This window comes from Crinia signifera, chromosome 6 (assembly GCF_055691185.1).
Source record: "Crinia signifera chromosome 6, ASM5569118v1, whole genome shotgun sequence".
In the NCBI taxonomy this organism is placed as follows: Eukaryota; Metazoa; Chordata; class Amphibia; order Anura; family Myobatrachidae; genus Crinia; species Crinia signifera.
In genome coordinates, this window is record NC_139222.1 from 84817340 (window position 1) to 84844992 (window position 27653).

The 27653-nt window shown below is 48.4% G+C and overlaps 1 protein-coding gene across 1 annotated transcript; it reads right to left on the reverse strand.

Moving 5' to 3' along the window:
• Window positions 1-3999: 3999 nt before the first annotated feature.
• On the reverse strand, window positions 4000-19729 carry LOC146007001 (uncharacterized). Its single transcript, XM_083145406.1, has 7 exons — window positions 19596-19729; window positions 19308-19360; window positions 11802-11921; window positions 9825-9898; window positions 8802-8967; window positions 8235-8361; window positions 4000-4225 (listed from the first exon to the last, which is right to left on the reverse strand). Exons 1-6 carry the CDS (start codon window positions 19664-19666, stop codon window positions 8267-8269), a joined length of 579 nt encoding a protein of 192 aa, XP_083001532.1. The 5' UTR covers window positions 19667-19729; the 3' UTR covers window positions 4000-4225; window positions 8235-8266.
• Window positions 19730-27653: the final 7924 nt, after the last annotated feature.

Below are 27653 nucleotides of genomic sequence, written 5' to 3' on the forward strand. Positions count from 1 at the left end.
CCTTCCCCGGCCCAGGTATACGGGCAAGGGGACTGGTCCCACCCCAGCGTGTCCACCTAGCAGCCTTACCCCTCCCAGCAGCATACTGCGGCCAGTACACCTCTTTCGCCCTTCCCATTTCCCGCGCTTACCCACCCCCCACTACGATTGTCCCCATCCCACCTGGTCATTCAATTCCCACCTGTGTACCACGCTATAAAAAGGGCAGGGTTGGCCACCGTTGCCCTTGCCACCATGGGCGAATGGCAACCGACCACCGATGGTGCATAACCATGCAAGGGATGACAGTCGATGGTGTTGCATATCGATGGTCGGCCATTGCCTACGTGGACAGAATACAGAACGGGGCTTCTCGGGTGCTGGGGCGGAGCTTCGCTCCGCAGCCAAGGCAAAGGGAGGTACAAAAACTATTATTTTATGCTTGACATCGATGGGGCGAAGCCATCTGGCTCTTCCACATCGGTGTCAACACTAGTTGACATCGGCCATAAACCATCCATGTTTTCCAAACTTCAATGACCATCCATGTTTTAGGCCCCACCAGGCCTTTGCAACATCCAATATATTGGGGACAGCCCTTTCGGCCGGCCTATACCGCTGTCCTAAAAGTAGCTCAGATGGAGAGCGCATTAGCTTAGCATGCCAGGTAGCGGGGACGTTGCTTGCATTTTCAATATTGTTCTGGCTTGGGCCTCAGGGCCAGTGGGTTCCTCCCCTTGTGGTTGGTGTATGGTGTTGTTGGCCAGCTGCGCCACGCATACATTACCGTGGCAACACCCCCCCATTAACCGCGCGCAAACCCCGGTTTGGGCGGGCCTTGTTCGTTACTTTAGCGGATGGTCAGGGTTTTAAAAATTTCTTTTGTTTTCTCCGAGGTGTTACCCTGGATCCAGTGGAGTCTTCTGGATCCCTGCCGTCAGCAGGGTTGGATGCAGTCCTGACGCCCCCCCACCACGTGCTGTCAAGAGATAAACTGGTTTCCGTGCAGGCTTCCCTCACGCTCCGGCCGACGGGAAGCGGAATTCCTCCTCTAGGTATTCAGACAGTACCAGCTTTTCGAAAAGGCCCTGGATATTATCCTGGGTTTTTGGTGCTGATCCACTTTTGGCGTCGCCGCTGCAGGCCTTGCGGCGGCTGCAATATTTAGTGCTGAAATTGCCTGTGCGGGCAGCTACCTGCGCAGCGGCCAGCAGGCTTCCTGACTCTTCCGTTCAGGCAAAGGGGATGATGGAAGTCCGCTGCAATTAGGATTTATATAAGGTAGATAAGATTTGGATGTAGTGCGCCTGTGGCGCTGACCCAAAAACGCTGTTTACCCGCTGGTTTTGGAACAGCTAGTGTTCCGGAATCAGGGGTGTGAAGGACTTTCTTGCATTTTTTACATCCGTGGGTCCTTATTAATTTCAATTCGGCCCACCTCCCCCTTCCGGGACACACGAGAGGTTTTTATCAAGTTTTCGACTTCACTTGGGTCCATTGTACTAACTTACCTTGTCATACTAATCAATGCAATGTATAATTTCTAACGGTTAGGAACTTTTTCTTTCAGGCTCCCCTTCAATAAGGATAGGGGGTTTTGTTGAGGTATAGTTCAGTTTTAGTTTAGGATAACGGACACCTAGGTAAGTCTTAGCGGGTGGCATGCGGCAGCTCTTAGAGCTCATCTAGTTAATCTCTTAAGAGCCTGGCGGTGGCGGTAGGGCATCACGGTCCAGCGGTCACTTGTGGCATGAGAGGGCGCTGGGAGGCACTACCCCCGGGAAAGACGGCGGGGTGTCCTGCCTTTGCGGGGGGGCGCTGTGGGCACTTCGTCAGCGGAGTGTCTACACCAGCCAGAGAAGGGGTGGTGAGACTTCCCAGCGTTAGGTTGTGCCTTAGTCGGATGGGGCCGTCTCAGTCGTCCCCATGTTAATATCAGTCAGTTGGGGCGTTTAAGTCGCCGCCATTTTTGATGTGACCTAGAGCTGGGCGCCGTGACGCCTTATTGCCAGCCCTTTACGAAGAAGGGTCATACCACATAATAAATATACTATGACCTTTAAATCTAATTGCTTTGGTGTCCGTGTCTTTATTGTGTCAGTGTGAGTTATTCTTTAGTTAAGCTAGCTTAAAGTGTATGCTAAGGTTCAAGCCAAATAAATGTATAGACGCCTTAGATAAAGCGAGGGCTGCCTAAGCCAGAGCGTACTTAAGAGGCTTACATTTTTTGGGTTGGCAGGAAAGAGGTAATGACTGCTAGTTGCCTAAAGTTGGTTTCAGTTTAGTGGTTAGCCTATGGGTGAGCTTAGGGGCGTGAGCTTAGGAGAGGGGTATATAGGCAGGTCCTTACAGGAAATGCTTCCTCTTGAAAAAAGTTCTTCAGCCCCACCCACCCTCCCTTGCCTTTGGCATTTCAAATTTATAGTCAATTCATTGGTACATTTACCATTATCAGAACTGGGGCGGTAGGGCGTCACGGTCCAGCGGTCACTTGTGGCATGAGAGGGCGCTGGGAGGCACTACCCCCGGGAAAGACGGCGGGGTGTCCTGCCTTTGCGGGGGGGCGCTGTGGGCACTTCGTCAGCGGAGTGTCCACACCAGCCAGAGAAGGGGTGGTGAGACTTCCCAGCGTTAGGTTGTGCCTTAGTCGGATGGGGCTGTCTCAGTCGTCCCCATGTTAATATCAGTCAGTTGGGGCATTTAAGTCGCCGCCATTTTTGATGTGACTAGAGCTGGGCGCCGTGACGCCTTATTGCCAGCCCTTTACGAAGAAAGGTCATACCACATAATAAATCTGTTACAGCCTGCCAGCATTCACCTGACGAGGCTCCGCTCACGCCCCCCCCCCCCCCCCCCTCTTTCAAACACCAGGGTGCACTGTTACACTGGGCCTTATTCTAGTTCACACTTTCTGACAAAATCCTTCTTAGATGGACAAAACCATGTGCACTGCAGGTGGGGCAGATGTAAAATGTGCAGAGAGAATTAGATTTGGGTGAGTTATTTTGTTTCTGTGCAGGGTAAATACTGACTGCTTTATATTTACACAGCAATACAGATCTCACTTTGAAGTAAAACCCCACCCATATCTAATTCTCTCTGCGCAAGTAACATCTGCCCCCCTGCAGTGCACATAGTTTTGTCCAGCTAAGAAGGATTTTGTCAGAAAGAATGAACTAGAATAAGGCCCCATGTCACACACTGGGAGGCTTCACTAGCCTGCACACAGCTCAATGCTGTCTTGGGACGGTGGCTGCTACAATTGGTATTTTCACTAGGTTTTAATCCGGCTTTGGCACTAACAATGAAAGAGACGATCATATCCCAGAACTGTATTTATTAGTAAAGCAAATAAGATGGAAATATAGCGAAAGATGTTATTCACAGGACATTTGAGGATCATAGGATTGGTGTTGATGACAGGATAGTTGTTATTCACAGCAGCATTTACAGGATAGTGCTCTTCATCAGGGGCAGGTGAGGATGGGCAGGTGCCATCATACTGGGCGCTGCAGTTGTGCTCCACTAAAGAACATTACTGCGGCATTTGTTCATTACGAACAAAAGCCGCAGTATTGTACTTACTGGAGCACAACTGCAGCGCCCTATATTTCACTGGCACCTAATGGCACATGCACAGCCAGATGAAACCCCTCACAAGATGTTGTTGGTACAGTCCTGCGTGACATAGAATGTTACTGTGTGTACTGTTCTGATACATTGGGCACTGCAGTTGTGCTCCACTAAAGAACATTACTGTGGCATTTGTTCATTACGAACAAAAGCCACAGTATTGTACTTACTGGAGCACAACTGCAGCGCCCTATATTTCACTGGCACCTAATGGCACATGCACAGCCAGATGAAACCCCTCACAAGATGTTGTTCGTACAGTCCTGGGTGACATAGAAATGCTGCTGTGTGTACTGTTCTGATACATTGGGCACTGCAGTTGTGCTCCACTAAAGAACATTACTGTGGCATTTGTTCATTACGAACAAAAGCCACAGTATTGTACTTTATTGTAGCACAATTGCAGTGTCCTTTATGTCATTGTCACCTCCTGGCACATGCACAGCCAGACGACGAAACCCCTCACAAGTTGTTGTTTGTGTAGTCCTGGGTGACATAGAAATGCTGCTGTGTATCCTGTTCTGATAAATCCTTGGGCTACTTCCTCGGTGACAGGTAGTGATATATCCACCTCCATAGCTGCCGGTGTCCTTTTTCTAATAATACAGTAGATCTGTTGGAAAACAGATGACATTACTATATAATACACATCTTTCCTCTTTATGTCATTATCTTTTTCTCTCTGATCATTTGTTTCTGCTTTACATCCTCATATAATTATCCTCCCTCCTAATATAGGCCCTCATTCTAATTACATCGGTCCCCCGCGCGTTCGCACTGGGGACCGATGTTAGTGTCCTGTCCATAATCATTCCTATGTAAATCTGGCCGTGACGCAGGGTGCCAAATGTTACAGGACGTCAGCCACCTGCCTGTCTACGGTCTGGAGCCGCAGATATAAGACAGTGGAGACTGACCTATATTTGCGAGCCCAGAAGAAGTCATTTGATGGTCGCCGAGCATTGAATGATTTTTCCCGCTGTGGGACATGCGAGGGGATACAGCGGCTTTATTTCGGCCGGGCGGGCCCTCTGCGAGCTTACGGAACAGGCTCTTATCATTTCCCAATACTGGATGTAATATTCTCTTCAACTTGAACCTCGGCAATGTTGGGAGCCACCTGGTTACAGTTGGTGGCCCATATTTTGGCCAAAATGATATTAAGCGTCTCAGTTTACAGCTCCATACACAGTAACTAGATCAGTGGTTCCCAAACATTTTCTGCACCCTAGAGCAGTGGTTCCCAACCCTGGTCCTCAAGTACCCCCGACAGTGCACGTTTTCCAGGTCTCCACACAGAATCACAGGTGACATAATTTGCTCCACCTGAGGATCTTTTAAAATGTGCCTGAATAATCTGTGCACCTGCTGGTGACCTGGAAAACGTGCACTGTACTTGAGGACCAGGGTTGGGAACCACTGCCCTAGAGTATCAGACATTTTTTTGTGGCACACCTAGGCCAAAATCTTCTTACTGAGTACTTTAGAGAAAAAATATGAAATGAAATAAATTGTGTTTATAGGTCATCCTTATGTGGTGAGGGACGGGATTTGCTTCTGTTTGTCCACATATTTTCTGTTTGCAAGCCGCCAACACAGGTTTTGCCAATTACATTGACCATAAGTAATTTGAATTGGTCCTGGACCACCAACTCAGGGCACCCCTGCAAGTGCTCCGCGGCACCCCAGGGTACCTTGGCACACAGTTTGGAAACCACTGAACTAGATGATATATCCTTAACAATAACAACAATCACAATATCGTTAACAATAAGTTGTTCATATTGTCTAGTGTGTACGCTCAGTATCGTTATTGAGATCTCCTGTCTTGTGTACCTACAGGTCAATGGTGACTATATTATCAACGATTGTATGTGCAAGCGGGGCTGGGTGACATCACTATCGGTAACTATATTGTTCAGTGTCCGTCACTACAGCTGCCCCTACTCAGTGCACAGCAAAACATACAATACTATAGTGTTCCGCGTGTATGCACTTTATCGTTCGCCCGGGAGTTGCGCCAATATCGTTTTCACTTTTTTCTGTGTGGTACTATTGGTGACTGCTTCATTTTATTTACTCATTTTTTTTTACTATACTGGTACACACGACTACAGTGTTATAGTTAGGTACACCAAAGATAGGCACCCATACACTAGTACAATTTGGGCCGATTTCATCCGATCCCAATGGATGTGTTTGAAATTTTTTAAATCCCCTCCAAACCGATCAGGGTCCCGTGCACATCGGGTTGGACCCTACATATTGAACCTGCTGCAGGTTCAATCTATCCGATTAGACCCATCAGTGGCACAATGCAAGTGCTTTTTAGCACCCGTGATGTGTTGGGTCTGATTCCATAGGTATGTGCCATAGGTGAACCGATAATTGAAATACTGAGCATGCGCGCGGTGCGCTTTTGTGCGAGCAGTCTGTCTGGTTATTAACACCCTGTGGGCATTTGGGGGCCTCCCAACAATGGCCCTTATTCTGGTTGGTGCGGTCAGAGCCGCACACGGGGCTCCGACCGCACAAACCAAGGGCCGCCCACCGGACGGATCGCCACGGCCGTCCGTACACGGACGGCTGGCGATCCGCACAAAAATGGTGGAGGCTACGCCTCCACCATGGTGGGAGCTGCCCCCTGCCTTCGATGGTCGACGACCATCGAAGGCAGGCCCGCACGCCGCGGCAGCTCCCGCAAGCTCAGACCACACGGACAATCGTCCGTGTGGGAGCTTGTAAGGGGGCTGAAAGCTGACATCCGGCGACGTCAGCTTTCCGCCCCCATGTCATGGTAATGAGGGCGTCATGCCCTCATTACCATGCATACGCCCCGCGTTTTCATGGGAACGCCCATGAAACGCGGGGCGTACACATAGGGAAATGAGGGGCTGAAGCCCCTCACGCCCCTATACGCCCCCTTTGCGGCGGACGAAATCCGTCTGCGGCGAAGGGGGCTGCACATGCGCAGAATGACCTCTGCGCATGTGCAGACCACAAACATCGGCGGTACGGCCGCACGCGGGCCGTACCGTGCCGATCTGAATAAGGGCCAATGTTTTCTGGACGTTCCCGACCATCTGGTGGGAGGGGCGCTGATGTCATTAGCGCCCTCCTTCTCCAAATGGCCTTTGCACCGCAGAGCGAGTCCTTTCTCACTCAGCCCTTTGAGCAGGGGGGAAATCATTGGATAGTGAATGATTTTCCTCGTGTGTATGGCTGTGTACGCATTCCCAGCCATGCACAGGGGCAGAGACGTGCAGGGGTGCTGTCCCCAGGGAGCAGAATACAGGCCGCAGCCTCTGTAGCAGTGCCAATGGCACTTCAGATTTGTGAGACTACACTGCATGCCAGGGGGTACTTGCATCACCTTATGAAATGGGCTGTTGTTCACCCTCAGGCTAAAACCTGTATGAGAAGTACATCATCATGGCATCTGCCTGATGTCAGTAATTCTATAATATGTGCAATGGGGCTAATTCGGTATAGCTCGCAGTAGTGTGAAAACCGCAATTAGGCCATTTTCACACTTCTGCACATGTGCAGTGGCCACAGAGGTCCTGCGCAAAGTGTCAAACTGCGATCGCATTTGTAGGGTGTGGCCTGTTTGGACCATTTTTCAGGGTGGCTGTATGACATCACACGCAGCCACTGTGACCCAAAACATGACAGCGGTGCACCTGCCTTCACAATCCGGCTGTGAGTGCATGTGGGTCCATAATCGCTGTGGTCACAGTGATTTCTGCGGTGCGATCTCAATCTAATTGCGATCACAGGGCAGGACTTTCCATGACGGGTGGCCTTACTCTGTGCTGGATTTTAGCAATACAGCATCTGAAGCTGAATTAGCCCCAATATGTACAAATGGCTGATTGGGCACTACCAGGGCCGGTGCAAGGCACCGGAGCGCCCCAGGCGAGTCGGGGTGGGGGCGCCCCGGTGCCGGGGGAGGGGGGGGTACCTGTCCTGCGGCGCTGTCCGGTGCCGGGGGAGGGGGGGTACCTGTCCTGCGGCGCTGTCCGGTGCCGGGGGAGGGGGTACCTGTCCTGCGGCGCTGTCCGGTGCCGGGGGGAGGGGGGTACCTGTCCTGCGGCGCTGTGTATTTAAAGCTGGCGGCGGAGGCAGCGGGGGTCCCTGCAGTCCATTAGAAATAACAAGCGCTATCCGCCGGGCTATGCGGAAGCGCTACTGTTGTGAAAACACTGGCAGCACGCTGATTGGCTGAGATCAGCGTGCGCCGTGCTGCCAGTGTTTTCACAACAGAAGCGCTTCCGCATAGCCCGGCGGATAGCGCCCGTTATTTCTAATGGACTGCAGGGACCCCTGCTGCCTCCGCCGCCAGCTTTAAATACACAGCGCCGCAGGACAGGTACCCGGGCGGCGCGCGGGGGGGGGGAGCAAAATGCCGCCCTCCAGTGGCCGGCGCCCTAGGCAAATGCCTAGATTTGCCTAGTGGTGGCGCCGGCCCTGGGCACTACTCTGTAAAGGTTCCTGCTTTATCCATATGACAATATCTCTGTCACTAAATGTTTTACATCTAAAAATAACTTTCTTTCAACCAGAGAAGGAATAAGAACGGCAGCTCAGACATGTCATACTGATAGCAACTGTGATGTTACCTTTGCTGCCTGGGTCAGCTTCAGTCTGATGTTCAGAGTCTGTAGGTGGGCCGGAATCTCTTGCGCGATGCCTTCTGGTACTGATATTGCAGGAGGCGTATATTCCAGTAGGGGTTGCATTTGCTTACTGCATAACACAATTAAAAAAATTTAAATAATCACAAACTATTAAAGTGTGAGTGTTCAATCCCTACAAAAAGATGTAACCGTACGATTGCGCAGTGGCTAGCATTGCAGGGTCATTGTCATGTGACCTCCCCATATTTGCCCAGGACCCTGTAATACGGGTTACATAGACTTGGAGGAACTGATCTATTTTAAGTATAAAACTTCCATTTCTCTTACATGCTTTGGGAGTGCACGGGAATATAACATGTATGTGACATGGTCAGTACTAGGTGCATGGTGGCACTGTTCGGCAGGGACCCCTATGGAGGTGGCTTCCCCCTGGACCAGCAGGTAGGAACTAACAAAAGCACCAGACCCTAAATCCCCAAGGGTCAGTAATGTCCCCAACATGGATGAGGAATAAAGAGAAGTGGGATGGGACACCTGGAAGCCTCATACCTTGCTCAGCAATCTCCTCCTTCTCTTTTTCCTGGCGCAGGTATTTTTTCAGTGTTGGTAGATCAGTAATGCACCCGTCCTCCCAGGTAGATGTTTGACCATGGGGATAGGTATAAAGCCTGGATAGCATATATAGTTGTTCTTTGGCAGAGTTGTTGTTATTCACCTGGAAGCAGAAATACATTTTGTAGATAGACCGGAGACAGAATATAAATATGTTCACTTCAAGATTAATGCCAAGTGTAGATTTGTGGGGATTTCCAGAAGTGCCAAGAGTTAGCGAAGGTAAGCAGTCATTACGTCATCAGTGCCAATGTCAACATTCATGGTGTTGATACCAGAAGGTTACCAATCAGGATGTTTTATTCAATGATAAAATGTCAACATCATTATGTACATATGTAATGCCGATATTGTCATAATACCAACATTTGCATTGTGCTTAAAGTAAAGGGTTAGCATTTGATTACTCAGTTCAAATCACCGGGACCGAGTCCCGTGTGTACACCCCTTTACTGTTAGGGATAGAATCAAGGCAAAAACACATTTCATCATCATGTGCATAGTGTTGTCATGCAAAGGGCTGACCAGCTCAATGCCAACACTATGCACATATTGACATATTCATTGTTGGTATAGGAAGTATGTCAACATTGTCATGGGCGGGTATTAGTACCTTAGCAAATGCGGTAAAACCCCAGGAAATGGGGGTTTTACCGCATTTTTAGCTTAGTACATCCCACTTAATATACAGTATTATACCCATGGCCTCTATTTTCTTTGTGATTCAACCATGAGATACCCCCTGGAAGTTTGCAGAGCCCCTCCTGAGTAGCCCATGTTTGAAAAGAGGAAACACCTGTGTATAATAACATTAGAATATATATATATATATCTGTGTGTGTGTATATGTGTGTGTGTGTGTGTATATGTGTGTGTGTGTGTATTGTAATGTTTTTAAAAATGAATATAAACTAGTCTGTGAACAATCCCATAATCCCAGAGTAAATGTGCAGTTGTTACCTCAGTGCTGCGTCCGGTTGGTAGGCGTCCTGTTATAGGCTTGTAGAAATGTGTGTATGGATCAAATAAATCCGCTGAAAGAGAATAAACCAATAAGTAGGACAAACAGTAAAGGTGCGTACCCACGGTATGATTTATGTTCCGTATGATATTGTATATGATTTCCCAGGAAAATCCCAGCGGTCAAAAGCATAAGATTTGTGCGTAAAATAACGTACAATGTGCATAAGATATCATATACGATATGACATCACAGCTGTACCACACTATACTATCTTATGCTTTCTAGCCAAAATTGGGTTGCATGCTCACCCGAGCAGCTCCCTGCTAGACGACCGGCGGGAGCGCGCATCGTACGTCGGATAGTGCGTACACACGGTAAGATAGCGCACTATCTAGCATGCTATTCGAAACTAGCTAGATAGTGTGCTAGATTTTGCACTATATCTTACCGTGGGTACGCACCTTAAATGTGATATCCTTGACCCTGTGGCCTTGCCTGCAGTTCCTGGGCCCCTACACTGTGACAGGAGCACGATGTTGCACATAATGTTACAATGCAGCTCCCGACACTTGTCACTAAGCAGGGGCCGCCATTTTGCTGTCATTCCATGGCAGTTAACAACCGGGTGTGTGGTCTACACCATCTTAGAGCAACTGAGAATTTAGCACAGTGCCCCATTGAGGGGGCATGTCACGCTCCACCCAAAGGGCGTGTCTAGTTCCATATATGGAGGGATTGTGAAAAGAGATTGTGAACGTGACACCTACAAGCGTGGGTGTGCACTGCTACATCTGAGAGGAATCTTTTTAAATGACTTATATCCAAATGTAGAGGAGCCCCAAAGCAGTTAGTAAGAGCTACTATACTTGCTAAACTGCTGGGAAATGGTGCTGATGATTCAATGTAAATATATCTATCTCTCATTCCTTTTTTTCCCCAAAAATGTAACAGTGTAATGTGGGCTAGGTGAAATGAGGAAGATTGGCAGACTAATGAGGGAGAGAGGGAGATTGCTGCTATTTCAGGGAGTATCCTGCAGAATGCAGGAGGGGAGCTAACTATGCCTAGCAAGAGTCCTCCATCAGCAGAAATTTTTATTTATTTTAAAGTATACAGTATGTCTGATTAGTTTGGGGTTTTGCAAGTCTGATGATTAATAATCTCCTTTGCCTCCTCCCATACATATATGTGTTTTGAGAAAAATATTATGTGTTTACAGTCTAGAGCAGGGGTGGGGAACCTCAGGCCCGGGGGCCAAATGCAACCCCCCGTAGCCGGTCTGAGTGGCCCGCCCACTCGCTTTGCCGGGAGTCAAATACAGGGGAAATCTCGCGAGAGCTCGGTAATTCTCGCAAGGTTCCTCTTAATCAACAGCAGCCGGAGACTATCAGTCCTATTCAGCAGCAGCCGCCGGTGCGTGGGGCTGCTGCAGCAGGACAATTTGTAAGATACATTTTTACATATGGCCCCCAAAGGATTTTTTCCCCATACAAACGGCCCTTGGCACAAAAAAGATTCCCCACCCCTGGTCTAGAGTTTACTACCATAATGCAAACTATTGTCTTATATCTTTCAGATTCCGCTTGTACGGAATTGCCTGTCATTTACAGATGTGCCCACATGCATCTTGGCTTTTTTTCTCAATTTGTCACCACATGTAAAACACGGCTTAGCTGTTTTTCCAAATGTAGCAAATAGATGGATTCTAAAAAATTTTTTTGCAGCAGTAGAATTTGTATAAAGTAATAGATTAGAGAAGCAAATGTTTACAAAAATCACAAAGCGTCCAAGGTTGCCAAATTGTGCTATACAGTACATGGCAGAATAAAACCAAGATGTATGGTTATTCCTATTTTCCTTATACAGTGACCTGCCATGGCCGCACATCTTCTTACACCCCCTTTAATTAATCTACTTATATTCATCATTACAGACATTAAAGACCGCAGTTACTGTTATCAGCGGACACTTACTTGGATGTGGGGGTCTTGGCACAGGATTCATGTACATTTGATAGTTAGCTTTTACCATTATCAGAGTCGATTTTGCCCATGCAAGTAGATCTTTCATTATTAGCACCGCAAGTCCAAGTCCTGGCAAAAGGAAATAACAGAGGACATGCTTGCTTAGTTTTTAGTGTAAATAACAGATATACTTATAGGAAATACTCACGAAATCTAAGCAGTGATCGCACTTTGCAAAATAACTTGTGAGTCCCAGAGACCCCACATTGGGCTCCTACTCCACTGTTTCTGGGTCCCATGATATATTACTCTTTTTGAGTTCCCCACATAGCATCAGACCACCCCACATGCCGCACACACCATGGGAAGTTTTACTTCCCATGGTGGTTTGGGGCAGGCAGTGCTTGGAGTAGGTATCAGTTGGGGGTTACTGGGGGAAAGGAAAAATGTTTAGGGGCAGACAGTTCTGAGGGAAGGGAATCATTTGCTGACTGAATGTGTAACACTGTAAATTACAGAGCTGTGGGATCCAATGATTTACTAAAAGTGAGTTTACTGACACCAATTTTATTTATTTTATTTAAATAGCAGTTGCGTCCTCCTCCAAGCCAGCCAGCACATTGATTGCAGAGTGTTAGCTTCTGTGACACCTCCAGCCCCTTGTATTATGAGAAATGGCTCATGGAGAAAAATACATATATATATGCTATACAGCAAGTATATGCTATACAGCTAAGATGACACAACATAATATTCCAATAAAACACAATAGTCCACTAAAGGCCCATACATCAGCTGAAAATCGCCTAGTGTGTATGGGCCACAGATGGCAGATTAGCAATGATGATCGCTCCCCCATCATCGCTAATGAGATCCCCCGTCGGCTGGTTTTACCAGCATATCTAGCGATGGTGGCTGGTTTCTCAGCCATCGTCGCTGAGTGTGTGCACACGGCAGCCGGGCTGAGAGATGATACACTTTCAGCCCGGCTGACTGCCCCGCCCCGTCCCCTTGCTCCCTCGCCTCCAAACCCGCAGTGTAAACTATGCCCGGCAAGAGACAGCCCGGCTGCTCCCTCTTTATGCTCCATTTTGTGACACTGCACAGAGCAGGACGAAGAAGAGGCTGCACATGCTGTTCGTCCCGACCGCTGGTTCGCCCACCCACAGGCCATCCTGACCTCTCCCTGCTCCATCCTCCTGCTATATTTTGTGACACTGCATGGAGCAGGGAGAAGAGGCTGCACACGCAGTCCGGCCACCCACCCTGTCCTCTCACCTGCCTGCTGTCCCCCCCACCCGCAGGCAGTCAAGTATTAAGTAGCCACTGCCACCAATGTAACAAACTGTCCACAATACATACATTGCTGCCACAGGCCAGAAATGTATATATTTACACCAGTCACCAATGTATATTTATTTAAGCACCACTGCCCACCAATGTTTTGTAATAGGAGGTAACGTACAGTATATATTGCTGGGGCAGGCCAGCAATGTATACGATCCTGCCGGCACTGCCCACCAATGTATATTTTGTAATGATGGTAACGTATACATTGCTGCCGCAGGCCAGCATTGTATATGTTACCGCTGCCACTGCCCACCAATGTGTATATAAAAACAGGTAATGTATATACAATGCTCGCAGAGTCCAACAAGGTATATACATTATCTGCTTATTCCTATACATTGGTGGCCAGTGGTGCCTGTAATGTATACGTTGCTTGCCTGTGCATGGTGAATGGATTTCTCCCTACGTGCACAGCTGTAGTACAAATGGGCGGGATTTCACCCAGGTGGCGTAGCATGGTGTTTACCCGATCGCTGGGCTCCGAATATAGGCAGCCCAGCAATCAGTTCTGAATCAGGCCCCAACAACAGAAATGCACTAAATAAAATAGCCGCTGCTCCCACTCTTGGAATTCAAACCCTGCCCATTGTGTAAATAGCCTTTTATATAAAAGATTTTCAGTACTTGTGTATTATCACGGCGCCCCCGATTTCCATTGCAGGTCATTGTACAACCAAAAAGATATGATCGCATGCGATGCGATATGACCGATTTTAAGTCGTACATGCACCCAGGTGCCTAATTCCTATGTTAAATGCCCCCCAGACCCGATTTTACATTGTACACCCACCCTGATGGGTAATGACTATGTTAAATGCCCCCCCCATTGTTAACGCCACCCCACTATCAACGCCAACCCGAAGCGTGGCGAGCGCAGCGGTACGCGTCCTATGACCTTTTCATACCCCCACTATCCACGTCAGCATAGAGTTGATTTTATATAGTGTGGCGAGAGCAGCGAGTCACCGAGCCCGAAGCGTGGCAAGCGCAGCGAGCTCCGCAAGTGGACGCGCAATACTTGTGAAGTAATGCGCATCCGCTCGCCACACTATATAGAATCAACTCCGCGCCGACGTGGATAGTGGGAGTATGAAAAGGTCGTAGGACGCGTACCGCCGCCCCTCGCTGGCTCGCTGCGCTCGCTGCACTTCGGGTTGGCCTTGATAGTGGGGTAGCGTTAACAAAGGGGGGCATTTAACATACTCATTACCCATCAGGGTGGGGATACAATAAAAAATCGAGTCTGGGTGGGCATTTAACATGGAAATCTCTTCGCATCGCATGCCATTATAATGGCATGCGATGTGACGCGATATTAAAATTGTACTCTAAGCCCGGAGAAAGGCTCAAACCGGTCCCATCGCATACCTTAATTAGTGGTATGCGATGCGATGTGATGGGTGCCGTGATAATACACAAGTACCAGATTTTCTGTAAAGTCTTTCGCGTCCCGAAAATCTCTTGCTCTTTGGGAAAATCGCATATACTGTACCCCTTTCAGACATATGGCAAAATCCTGGGATTTTCCACATGCACGCACAATCCCGGGACTAGCGTATGTCTGAAGCAGCCCATACACGCTGCTATGAGTGCTGACCCGATGTGTGCTTTGAGGTGCGCGCTCCCGCGGCACCTCATCACACAGTACAAAAAGTATGTGCTTGCACATACTTTTTGTACTTAGGTTTCATCAAATTGAATTGCATTGCATGCACAACGGATGCACATGCAATGCAATGCAATGCAATGTGATCCCTGCTAGTACAGCACGGAAAGCACGCTCACAAAGCAGCGTGTATGGGCAGCTTGAGGACTAAAATCCCGGGTCCTGCGCACTTGCAATGGACCCGGGGATTTTTAAAAACCCGGGTTTGAACCGGGTCTAAAATCCTGGGTAGTATGTCTGAAAGGGGTATCAGTATCACTACTTTGGTGAAAGATATACCTTTCAGAGATTTTGGCAAAGTCTTTTGAAATGAAAATCTCCTAGTGTGTATGGGCCTTAAGCTTTGTATGTTAGAAAAGTAAGAATTTTTGCCTTACTAACTAGCGTAGCCTCAATATGGGCCTTATTTTAATTCACTCTTTCTGACAAAATCCTTCTTAGATGGACAAAACCATGTTCACTGCATGTGGGGCAGATGTAATATGTGCAGAGAGAATTAGATTTGGGTGGGGTTTTACTTCAAAGTGAGATCTATATTGCAGTGTAAAAATAAAGCAGTCAGTATTTACCCTGCACAGAAACAAAATAACTCACTCAAATCTAATTCTCTCTGCACATTTTACAGTGCCCCCCCCCCCCCCCCCTGCAGTGCACATGGTTTTGTCAGAAAGAAGGATTTTGTCAGAAAGAGTGAACTAGAATAAGGCCCTATGTTTTAATATAATTTCACCTAAATGTTTTTTTTATGCCTATTGATGGATACTACTCATTTGTTTGGTCCATTTCTAGCCAAAAAACTGGAGTTTGGTGCCGGTATAATGGCTGTGTTGGAAGCGTGCAAATGGCCTGTTAGCATACAGTACTTTAAGTTTAATTCTGATGTTTTATTTACCAAGTTTATCATTCGAAATCAGTGGTCAGGGAACTCGGTCCTCATTACCCCACACAGTGCACGGTAACCCAGCAGGTGCACAGGTGTACTAATTACTCAGACACATATTATAAGGTCCGCAGGTGGAGTTAATTATTTCACTTGTGATTCTGGGGAAGATATATGAACCAGCGTTAGGTGCAAAAATGCACTTAACGCTGGTTAACTGGGGGGGGATTACAATTTCCCTAATGTATCACTAGCGCACCTAACGTGCGCTAGTGACAGCCTGCCGAGTTACGCTCGGCATGGTTGTCCCCTGCAATCCCCCCCAGGGATTAACGGCCGGGGCGATGTATTAACAGCCTTCAAGGCGTTAATTCACCCCTGGCACTTCACCAGCTCAGGGCTAGCATTGTCCTATCCCGACTGTGGGGACAACGCTAGTCCTGCGTCTGGCTTGGGCTGCGCTGTAGATCTCGCGGTTTTAGCAAGATCTCGCGCATGCCCAGAAAGCCGGCCAGGGGTGGGGGACTGCGAGTGCGCATGTGCAGGGCGGCGAGGGAGCCGATAAGGAGAGCCGTTCACGCCGGGGATAACTTATCTGCTTAATACATCTGCCTATAACGTTTGCCCGCTTCTTCACATTATGCTGGAAAAGCGGGACTCGTTATTCGCCAAACGTTATAGGCAGATTAATACATCTGGCCTCTGTGAGGAGACCTGCAAAACATGCACTGCGTGGGGTACCGAGTTCCCTGACCACTGTTCTAAATGAATGATAGAATTTAACTTGCAGGCAGACACTGAAAATAGTGATTAAAATTAATTTTGCATAAGGGGCGTGGTCACACTTCCTATAATTAGGCCCCACCTCCAAACATGTAGCATCTCAGATATTGGTGGCGCAGGTCGTCCAGTGTGTAAAGGGCTTTAGGAGTCAATTTATTAGAGGTCCGTTTTAATCAGTTCCATATTGAATAAACTCGATCTTAATCGATGTAGGACTTGTTTTCAAAATAAATATATATATATTTTTTTTTTTTTTTTTTTTGTAAATGTGAGTTTTAGCCCTGGAAGTCCAGCATCAATTCAGATCAATTTTAATGCATCTGGAATCGATTAAAATCAGCCAAAATCGTCCTTTAGTAAGTATACCCCTGCATATGAATCAGGGGCGGGCTGGGCCGGGGGGCAGAGTGCCATATGCCCCCCGGGCCGCTTACCCACCCACTGGCTGCGGGCCGTGCTGCGGCTGGATCAGCTTCTCCAGCCCTCCTGCACTGGCCGCGGCTTACAGAACACGGCCGCGGCTACAGGAAAATGGCCGCCGGCCCCCTGCACTGAGGACATGTTCTCAGTGCAGGAGGCCGGCGGCCATTTTCCTGTAGCCGCGGCCGTGTTCTGGAAGCCGCGGCCAGCGCAGGAGGGCTGGAGAAGCTGATCCAGCCGCAGCACGGCCCGCAGCTAGCGAGTGGGTAAGCGCTCTCCCCCCCCCCCCCTCCCTCACCCCAGCATATGTGTTTTAGCCCTGGAAGTCCAGCATCAATTCAGATCAATTTTAATGCATCTGGAATCGATTAAAATCAGCCAAAATCGTCCTTTAGTAAGTATACCCCTGCATATGAATCAGGGGCGGGCTGGGCCGGGGGGCAGAGTGCCATATGCCCCCCGGGCCGCTTACCCACCCACTGGCTGCGGGCCGTGCTGCGGCTGGATCAGCTTCTCCAGCCCTCCTGCACTGGCCGCGGCTTACAGAACACGGCCGCGGCTACAGGAAAATGGCCGCCGGCCCCCTGCACTGAGGACATGTTCTCAGTGCAGGAGGCCGGCGGCCATTTTCCTGTAGCCGCGGCCGTGTTCTGGAAGCCGCGGCCAGCGCAGGAGGGCTGGAGAAGCTGATCCAGCCGCAGCACGGCCCGCAGCTAGCGAGTGGGTAAGCGCTCTCCCCCCCCCCCCCTCCCTCACCCCAGCATATGTGTTTCTGTCACTGTGGGGGCATATCTGGCACTGTGTGGGGGCATATCTGGCACTGTGTGGGGGCATATCTGGCACTGTGTGGGGGCATATCTGGCACTGTGTGGGGGCATATCTGGCACTGTGTGGGGGCATATCTGGCACTGTGTGGGGGCATATCTGGCACTGTGTGGGGGCATATCTGGCACTGTGTGGGGGCATATGTGTATCTGGCACTGTGGGGGGCATATCTGGCACTGTGGGGGCATATATGTATTTGGCACTGTGGGGGCATATGTGTATTTGGCACTGTGGGGGCATATGTGTATTTGGCACTGTGGGGGCATATGTGTATCTGGCACTGTGGGGGCATATGTGTATCTGGCACTGTGGGGCATATGTGTATTTGGCACTGTGGGGGCATATCTGGCACTGTGGGGGCATATGTGTATCTGGCACTGTGGGGGCATATGTGTATCTGCACTGTGGGGACATATGTGTATCTGGCACTGTGGGGGCATATGTGTATCTGGCACTGTGGGGGCATATGTGTATTTGGCACTGTGGGGGCATATGTGTCTCTGGCACTGTGGGGGCATATGTGTCTCTGGCACTGTGGGGGCATATGTGTCTTTGGCACTGTGGGGGAATATGTGTCTCTGGCACTGAGGGGGCATATGTGTCTCTGGCACTGTGGGGGCATATGTGTCTCTGGCACTGTGGGGGCATATCTGGCACTGTGGGGGCATATGTGTCTTTGGCACTGTGGGGGAATATGTGTCTCTGGCACTGTGGGGGCATATGTGTCTCTGGCACTGTGGGGGCATATGTGTCTCTGGCACTCTGGGGGCATATCTGGCACTGTGGAGGAATATGCGTATTTGGCACTGTGGCAGAATATCTGGCACTGTGGCGGCATTTGTGTCTGGCACTGTGGGGGCATATGTGTATTTGGTACTGTGGCGGAATATCTTGCACTGTGGGGGCATATCTGGCACTGTGGACATCACATTGTGCGGTGTAATGGGCATCATGGTATGGGGCGTAATGGACATTACGGTGTGGGGAGCATTGGGTAATTGCCATCACAGTATGGGGTGTAATGGGCATCAAGGTGTGCAGCATAATGTGTAATTAGCATCACAGTGTGCGGTGTATTGAGTAATTAGCATTGCAGTGTTGGGCGTAATGTGTAACTGGCATCATGGTGTTCAGCATAATGTGTAATTGGCATTACGGCATGTGGCTTTATGTGTAATGGGTATTACAAGGTTCGCTAAAATGTGCAATCTGCAGGTACACAATACAATCATGGTACAGGCAACGCCCCTTATGATAGGCCACGCCCCTAATTTTTCGTCGCGCCTACGGCGCGCAAAAGCATTCCTTCCGACGGTGACTTGGCTGATTATGGGCCAGTGCTCTGGACTTGCCCCCTAGGCTAAAAGTTGCCAGCCAGCCCCTGATATGAATGTAGTCTGCCCACACTATACATAATACAGTATAATGCTTTGAGGTGGTTATAATTATTTATTTATTTATTTATTTGCAGTTTCTTATATAGCGCAGCAGATTCCGTTGCGCTTTACAATAGTAAACAGTGATAAAACAAACTGGGTAACAACAGACAGACTTGGTGGTTAGAGGGCCCTGCTAATGAACCACAACTTACCAACACACCATGTCAGCAACGTTATAATCCAAATGATGACATCTTCAAATATTCTGAAAATAAATAACAATATTCAGTATAAGTAACTTAGAAATCCAATAAGGTGGTAATATGTCCACATACTGTAACACGTATAACCATAGCACCTTAGTATTAGATATATGGAATTTGGCACCACACAAGGAATGATCATCTACTGTAAATACATATTGTATGACACCAGGGATAATCTAACATGTTATATTAAAAAGTAGTAAGGTAGTGATTCATTAGGATTATTTAACTCACGTTAGCACCAACAGGACCAAATTCACAAACTGTAGAAGTCCGATAAACAAGGTTAGGCATTTTTTATCCATTTTTGGCAGACAATAGGGGAGGGTCCCCTCCGCTGTCCAGCGCTAACTGCCTTACTGTCCTAACTGACCTGGGGCCTGAGAGGGCAGCAGCCAGTGATCTGTGATGTCACAATCCATTGCACTGATACAGTAAAGGTGGCCATACACAGGCAGATTTATCTTCAGATCTGGCTGGTTAGAGCAAAAACATGGTTATGGATGAGAGCAAATGACAGTTGACCATTTGCTTGGAAATGCTGGGAAACTGTCACTCATCCATAACCATGTTTTTTTTTTCAACCAGCCAGATCTGCAGATAAATCTTACTAGTGTATGGGCACCTTAAGCCACAGCACACACCTAGCAGCCACAGCTTTAGTATTAAAAAAAAAAAAAAAAAACTCCTACTAAACTGTAAATCAATGTGATATGTATCAGCTTTACAGTGAATGTCAGGTGGGCATTTGGTTTCTGATGGAAGTTGTTGTGTCCTGACAACTAATGAGCATGAAGCTGTTTGACACATAAGGCTATAAATGGTGTTTCATATAGCTCAAATTTGGTGCTTGTCAGCATCATAGGCTCAATGGCAGATACTGTATCGGCCTCTTTCCCCCTGCTTTGGCAAAGAATAAGAGCATATTAGGGTTCATACCAGTGTTAATATAGAATGTATATATGGAATCTGTTGAACTAAATGTGCCCATACACCTGCAGGCTCAAATCCCCCGAACTGCTAGCAAACTGATATGTGGGCAGCAATGATTGGTGATGTGTTGGGGGATTGGGAAACTAAGGATGTTAAAAATTCTAGATTCGGTGATCCCTGCAGGATTATCCCCGATCACCCATCAGACATTCAGGGATTACTCCTGCACACAGTAGGTGTATGGGCACTTTAAGGGGGGCTATCCAATAATCCACAGGGGCTATCAGGGGCGGTTTGGGATTGAAAATCAGCCCAGGAAAAGTATGGTAGCAGCCCTAAGGTGGTGGGGTCTTTTTAGCGGGTGGGGTCTGTTGGCAGGAATAACACCTCATAAGGCCTGTTTTTGAATTGCTCACAATTGCAACCTTCCTTGCATCTTCGCTGAAGTCGCATCTGCACTTCTTTGTGCCTGTGACAGATTCCTCTACCCACCACTACATTACTGAGCCCTCTGTACTCACCACTACATTACTGACCCCTCCGTACCCACCACTACATTACTGCCCTCTCTGTACCCACCATTACATTACTGAGCCCTCTGTACCCACCACTACATTACTGACCTCTCTGTACCCACCACTACATTACTGACCCCTCCGTACCCACCACTACATCACTGACTACTCCGTACCCACCATTACATCACTAACCCCTCCGTACCCACCACTACATCGCTGACCCCTCCGTACCCGCCACTACATTACTGACCCCTCCGTACCCACCACTACATCACTGACCCCTCTGTACCCACCACTACATTACTGACCACTCCATACTCACCACTACATGACTGACCACTCCGTACCCGCCACTACATTACTGAGCCCTCTGTACCCACTACATTACTGACCCCTCCGTACCCACCACTACATCACTGACCCCTCTGTACCCACCACTACATGACTGACCACTCCATACTCACCACTACATGACTGACCACTCCGTACCCTCCACTACATTACTGAGCCCTCTGTACCCACTACATTACTGACGCCTCCATACCTACCACTACATCACTGACCACTCTATACCCTACACTACATCACTGACCCCTCCATACCCACCACTACATGACTGACCACTCCGTACCCGCCACTACATAACTGACTACTCCGTACCCACCACTACATCACTAACCCCTCCGTACCCGCCACTACATCACTAACCCCTCCGTACCCGCCACTACATCACTAACCCCTCCGTACCCGCCACTACATCACTGACCCCTTCGTACCCACCACTACATCACTGACCACTCTATACCCTACACTACATCACTGACCACTCCATACCCACCACTACATACCTGACTCCTCTGTACCCACCACTACATCACTGACCCCTCCATACCCATCACTACATTACTGACCCCTCCATACCCATCACTACATTACTGACCCCTCCATACCCACCACTACATCCCTGACCCCTCCATACCCACCACTACATCCCTGACCCCTCCATACCCACCACTACATCCCTGACCCCTCCATACCCACCACTACATCCCTGACCCCTCCATACCCACCACTACATTACTGAGCCCTATATACCCATCACTACATTACTGAGCCCTCTATACCTCACACTACATCCCTGTCACCGCTATACCTCACACTACATCCCTGTCCCCGCTATACCTCACACTACATCCCTGTCCCCGCTATACCTCACACTACATCCCTGACCCCGCTATACCTCACATTACATCCCTGACCCCGCTATACCTTACACTACATCCCTGATCCCTCTATACCTTACACTACGTCACTGACCCCTCTATACACTACATTAATGACCCTTCTATACCCTACACTACATCACTGACCCGTCTAAACCCTACAAAACATCACTGATCCCTCTATACCCTACACTGCATCACTGACCCCTCTATGCCCTACACTGCATCCTTGACCCCTCTTTACCCACCACTACATCCCTGATCCCTCTATACCCTACACTGCATCCCTGACCCCTCTATACCCTACACTGCATCCTTGACCCCTCTTTACCCACCACTACATCACTGACCCCTCTATGCCCTACACTGTATCCTTGACCCCTCTTTACCCTACATTACATTACTGACCCCTCTATACCCTACACTGCATCCCTGACCCCTCTTTACCGTACACTACATCCCTGACCCATGCTGTGAATACAGTTTCAACTTAAAGTTGGGGAAGGTTAGTTTTAGGGGAGATGTTAGGGTTTAGGCTGCAGGAGGGTAGATTAGGTTTAAGTGTAGGTCAGGGTTAGGCTGAGGGAAGGGAGGCTGGGGTTAAGCTACAACATGGGAGGGTTAGGGTAAGGCTGCCGGAGGGGATAGTTAGGATTAGGCTACGGGAGCTGAGGGTAAGGTTAGGCTGTGAGAGGGGAGGTTAGGGTTAGACTGCAGGAGAGGAGGGTTTAGCTGCAGGAGGGGAGGAATAGGTATAGGCTGCTGGAGGGGATGGTTAGGGTTAGGCTGCCAGAGGGGAGGGATATGCCCGGTACACACCAGGACAATGGTGCTTGTGAGTGGGTCATCACAGGAACAAGGGGAGGGTTAGGGATAAGCTACTGGAGGGGAAAGTTAGGACACGGGAGGAGGTTAGGCTACTGGACAGGAGGTTAGGATTAGGCTACTGAAGGAGAGGTATAGACTGTGGGAAGGGAGGGTTTGGGTTAGACTGCAGGAGGTGTTAGGGTTAGACTGTGGGAAGGGGGTTAGGGTCAGAGGCGTAGCTTGGGCGGAGCCGGTGGAGCACAAGCTCCGGGCGCCAAGATGTCACCAGGCACCAGAGCCGTGCACTTTGCCACCGGTTCCCATGCCCTGCTCGCCCGCTCCCCCAGCATGCCCGCTCCCCGCTGCGCAAGCTCCCCACTGCACCCGGCGTTACTGTGTAGCACAGTCAGTGAGAGAGAGTGCAGCATGCCCGCTCCCCCCACTTCCCCGCTCCTCACTGCGCCCGCTCCCCGCTGCAGCCGGAATTACTGTGTAGCACAGTCAGTGAGAGAGAGTGCAGCACACCCGCTCCCTGCTGTGCCCACTCCCCGCTGCACACGGCTTTACTGTGTAGCACAGTCAGTGAGAGAGAGTGCAGCATGCCTGCTCCCCTCACTTCCCCGCTCCTCACTGCGCCCGCTCCCCGCTGCAGCCGGCGTTACTGTGTAGCACAGTGAGGGGTAGATTTATTAAGCTCGGAGAAGTGATAAACTGTCTGGTTTTTATCACCGACCAATCAGCTCCTACCTGTGAAGCTACAGGCTTGGTTTGAAAAAATGACAGGTAGGAGCTGATTGGCCTGTGATAAAAACCAGACAGTTTATCACTTCACCGAGCTTAATAAATTTACCCCTCAGTGCGAGAGAGTGCAGCACGCCCGCTGCCCGCTGCACACGGCGTTACTGTGTAGCACAGTCAGTGAGAGAGAGAGTGCAGCAGATCCCGCCCCTGGCTGTCACTGTCACTGTGTAAGAGACCCCAGGCGGTGAGAGCCATACACTTGTGGCTCCTCCCATAGCAGGTAGCTTCAGTATTGGCTGGTGGCGAGAGAGAGGTTTGGAAAGCAGGGAAGCACTGGGGACACAGACTGGAGCCAGCACCGCTGTGAGTGTTAAAAAAGTTTTACTGTATATGTTGAGGGGAGAAAGGGGGTGGGTGTTTTTCTGTACTGGGGGAGATGACCTGTCAGTAAGGGAGGAGGACTATTTAGTGCTGAGGGAAGGAAGGGGCAATTGTATAACTAGATGGAGTTGATATGTCTGAATGAGAGGGGACTATTCTATGCTAAGGAGAGATGATGACCTATTTGGGGGTAACTGTTTTGAGCTAGGGGGAGTTGATGTTCTGTCTTATGGGGCATTATTTATTGCTAAAGGGAGATTGTGTTACTAGAGGGGGAGGGGGGTCTTCTGTTCTGGGGCACTCTACATATACTTGTTGCAGATAACTATCCAGCTTCCCCATCATAATGCACCCCCCCCCCCTGCAGCTTACCCTAACCCTCCCTGCTAATTACTACTACCTACTGCCTAAACCTATCCCCTAACCTCCCCTGCCTTATTGTCCCTGTCTTACAAAGAAAGCCCTGGCATAATGTGTAATGCAGTGGTTCCCAAACTGTGTGCCGTGGCACCCTGGGGTGCCTTGTGGGACTTGCAGGGGTGCCCTGGGTTGATGGTCCAGGACCAATTCAAATTATTTATGTCCATTATAATAGTCAAATTGGGGACAGACAGTACCAAATCCTGTCCATTACCACATAACTGATCCTAAGGATTAGATATAAGCACAATTTATTTAACTTATATTTGTTTCTGACTTTCTCAATGAGAAAACTTTAGCCTAGGGGTGCCGCGAAAACATTTCTGGCGCTTTGGGGTGCCTTGATTCAAAAACTTTGGGAACCCCTGGTGTAATGGGAATTGCGGTGTTTGGTATTACTGTATGTGTAGTTGTCATTACTGTGTGTGGCATAATGTGTGATGGAAATTTCTGTGTGTGGCTTTATGTGTGATAGGCATTATGGTGTGTGGCATGTGTAATGGGCATTATGGTTTGTTATATAATATGTAATGGCCATTACGGTTTGTTATATAATATGTAATGGGCATCATGTGTGACCTTATGTGTAATTGTCTTTACGACATGTGGCTTTATGTGTAATGGGTATTACAAAGTTCGCTAAAATGTGCAATGGGCATTACGGTGTGTGGTATAATGTTGGGACATGCCCCCTTTTTGCTACACCTACTACAAATCAGGGGGGGGGGGCACGGATGGACACACACATGCCCTTGCTCCGGGCACCGTGGCACTTACAGTAGCTACACCACTGGTTAGGGTGCAGGAGGGTTTGGCAGTGGAAGTGGAGGTCAGGGTTAGGCTGTGAGAGGGAGATGGTTGGGGTTTAGGCTGTAGCAGCCAGTGAGCGTGTACTTCAATACTTCAAATAAATGGATGCTTGAGATGCAATGTGGGTCAGCACTCATCATGACATGATCATGTCACCATTATGACCTAGCCACATATCATGTCCTGAATCACAGACCTGGGGAATGTGAGTGCATAAGCGCAGTTGGCACCTAAAACTAAGCAAATCAAGTTCAGGCTTCTTTGTAGACATTCCCTTGATATGATCTTTTTTTTGTTGTTGCTAGTATTATTAATTGCTGTATCATCTATCTATCTATCTATCTATCTATCTATCTATCTATCTATCTATCTATCTATCTATCTATCTATCTATCTAGTGTCTGATTGTGTGTCTCGAAACACTGTCATCTGTTGGCAGTGAGTGAAACTATGGGGTATATTCAATTGAGGTAGAAACTGCCATCTTGCCGAAAAGCCGGCAGTTTTCGACATTATTAGGTTGGAATGGGTTCCGACCTATTCAGTGTTATCTGTTTTTTTTCGGCATGTCGAAATGTTCCGAACTGACGAAAATCAGGTGGATTGACGGAATAGCCGCAAATCCCCTTGCTTTTGACGGAAACAAAGCCAAAAGGTTTTGGCCATGTTTCCGGCAATCTCAATCCGACATTCAAAGATGCTGCATTGAGACAGGGAGGATGGCACTGGGTAAGCAGCAGCAGCTTACATGGTACCGTCCGCCACCTCCCGTACCCGCCTGCCACTGCCCGTACCCACCCGCTGCCTCCCATACCCATTTGCCACACTCACTTGTCCCACCGTCAGCCCGGGTGAGAGCAGGAGATCAGCTCACCCGGCCCTGTCCTGGCTCCCGCCACCTCCCACTGCCACGCTCACCCGGTCCACGCACCGGCCGGGTGAGCATCAATCCGCGGCCAAATCAGACATCCAGATTTGGCAGTTGCATTGATTAATGGATGACCTATCCATTCTGTCAAAAGAATTTCAGAATGGATTAGGCATCCATTGAATATACCCCTGTATCTCTTTCTTATTCACACATGCACAAACACAGAGGCAATCACAAGGTAACAGACTAGCTTATGAAGCATTTGCCCCGAGCGTTCTTTCTAGTTTGTACATATGAATCTTACAGAATTTATACTCTAGAGAGCTTGGTCAATGATGGTCAAATCTTCCTGCTGCATTTATGTTTGGGGTACATTGAGGAAAATTTTAAACCATATTCCTGCCAGTGAAACAAAATGTTATGCCCAAAGGCACAATGAGAAGAATAGTCTGTTGAACAGTATTAAACATTCGGCATATCTCTACAGTGCAGTTGTCAGTGTTGAAAAACTGTTGGTTTTCTGAAAGAAAATATAAAGCCACAATTATTGATCTGGGATATTCCAGCATAAATTATATAACTGTATATAGAAGTCATGTCAAACACATTTGTGACTGAATGATACTTCTACTGCAACATGTACATATTTTTTCACTTATGTGTAAAATTAGATTTTTGTTTAATTCAGGCTTCAAATTCAATAACTTCCCAGAAATTCACATGGTCAGACAAGGGGAATGAGAGAAAATGTATTTCTCATGGTGAGACAGTAATCTGTGCATTACAGTGTAAGTTTAACTGACAGATCTTTTTCTTTATAGGATAACAAGATTGGATTTTCAGCTAAAGGAGGATGAGGGAACAGAAGCTGAAAGGACTATATACTGAGAGAAGGTTATCAGAAGATGTTGTTTAATGTATGCACATTGGGGCATGGGGCCTGATTCAGAGTTGATCGCGAAAGCAAAATCTTTTACAAATGGGCAAAACCAGGTGCACCACGGGTGGGGCAAATGTAACATGTGCAGAGAGAGTTAGATTTAGGGGAGGTGTGATCAAACTGAAATCTAAATTTCATTGTAAAAATAAAGCAGCCAGTATTTACCCTGCACAGAAACCAAATAACACACCCAAATCTCTCTATGCATACGTTACATTTGCCACACCTGCAGTGCACATGGGGCCTTATTCTAGTTCACTCTTTGACTCACCCAAATCTAATTCTCTCTGCACATGTTACATCTGCCCCCCTGCAGTACACATGCTTTTGTCCATCTAAGAAGGAATTTGCCAGAAGGCGTGAACCAGAATAAGGCCCATTGTACCAGTCCAGAGTTTTGTTGCAACTACAGAGTTTAAGTCCACATCATCTATTCACAGCATACTAGTGTTCCACCCGAGCATTCTCCTGTCATCTGTTAACCTGTCCACATACGCGCAGGAACTGTATTACACCACCACCCAGTTTCCTTTGTGACTTCCACTCCAACTGAATACCAAGCCAGGAACACAAGTACATCAAGTTCCAGCTATAACACTTGTTGTTATTTATATAGCACACACATAACATACAGCACTTCACAGAGAA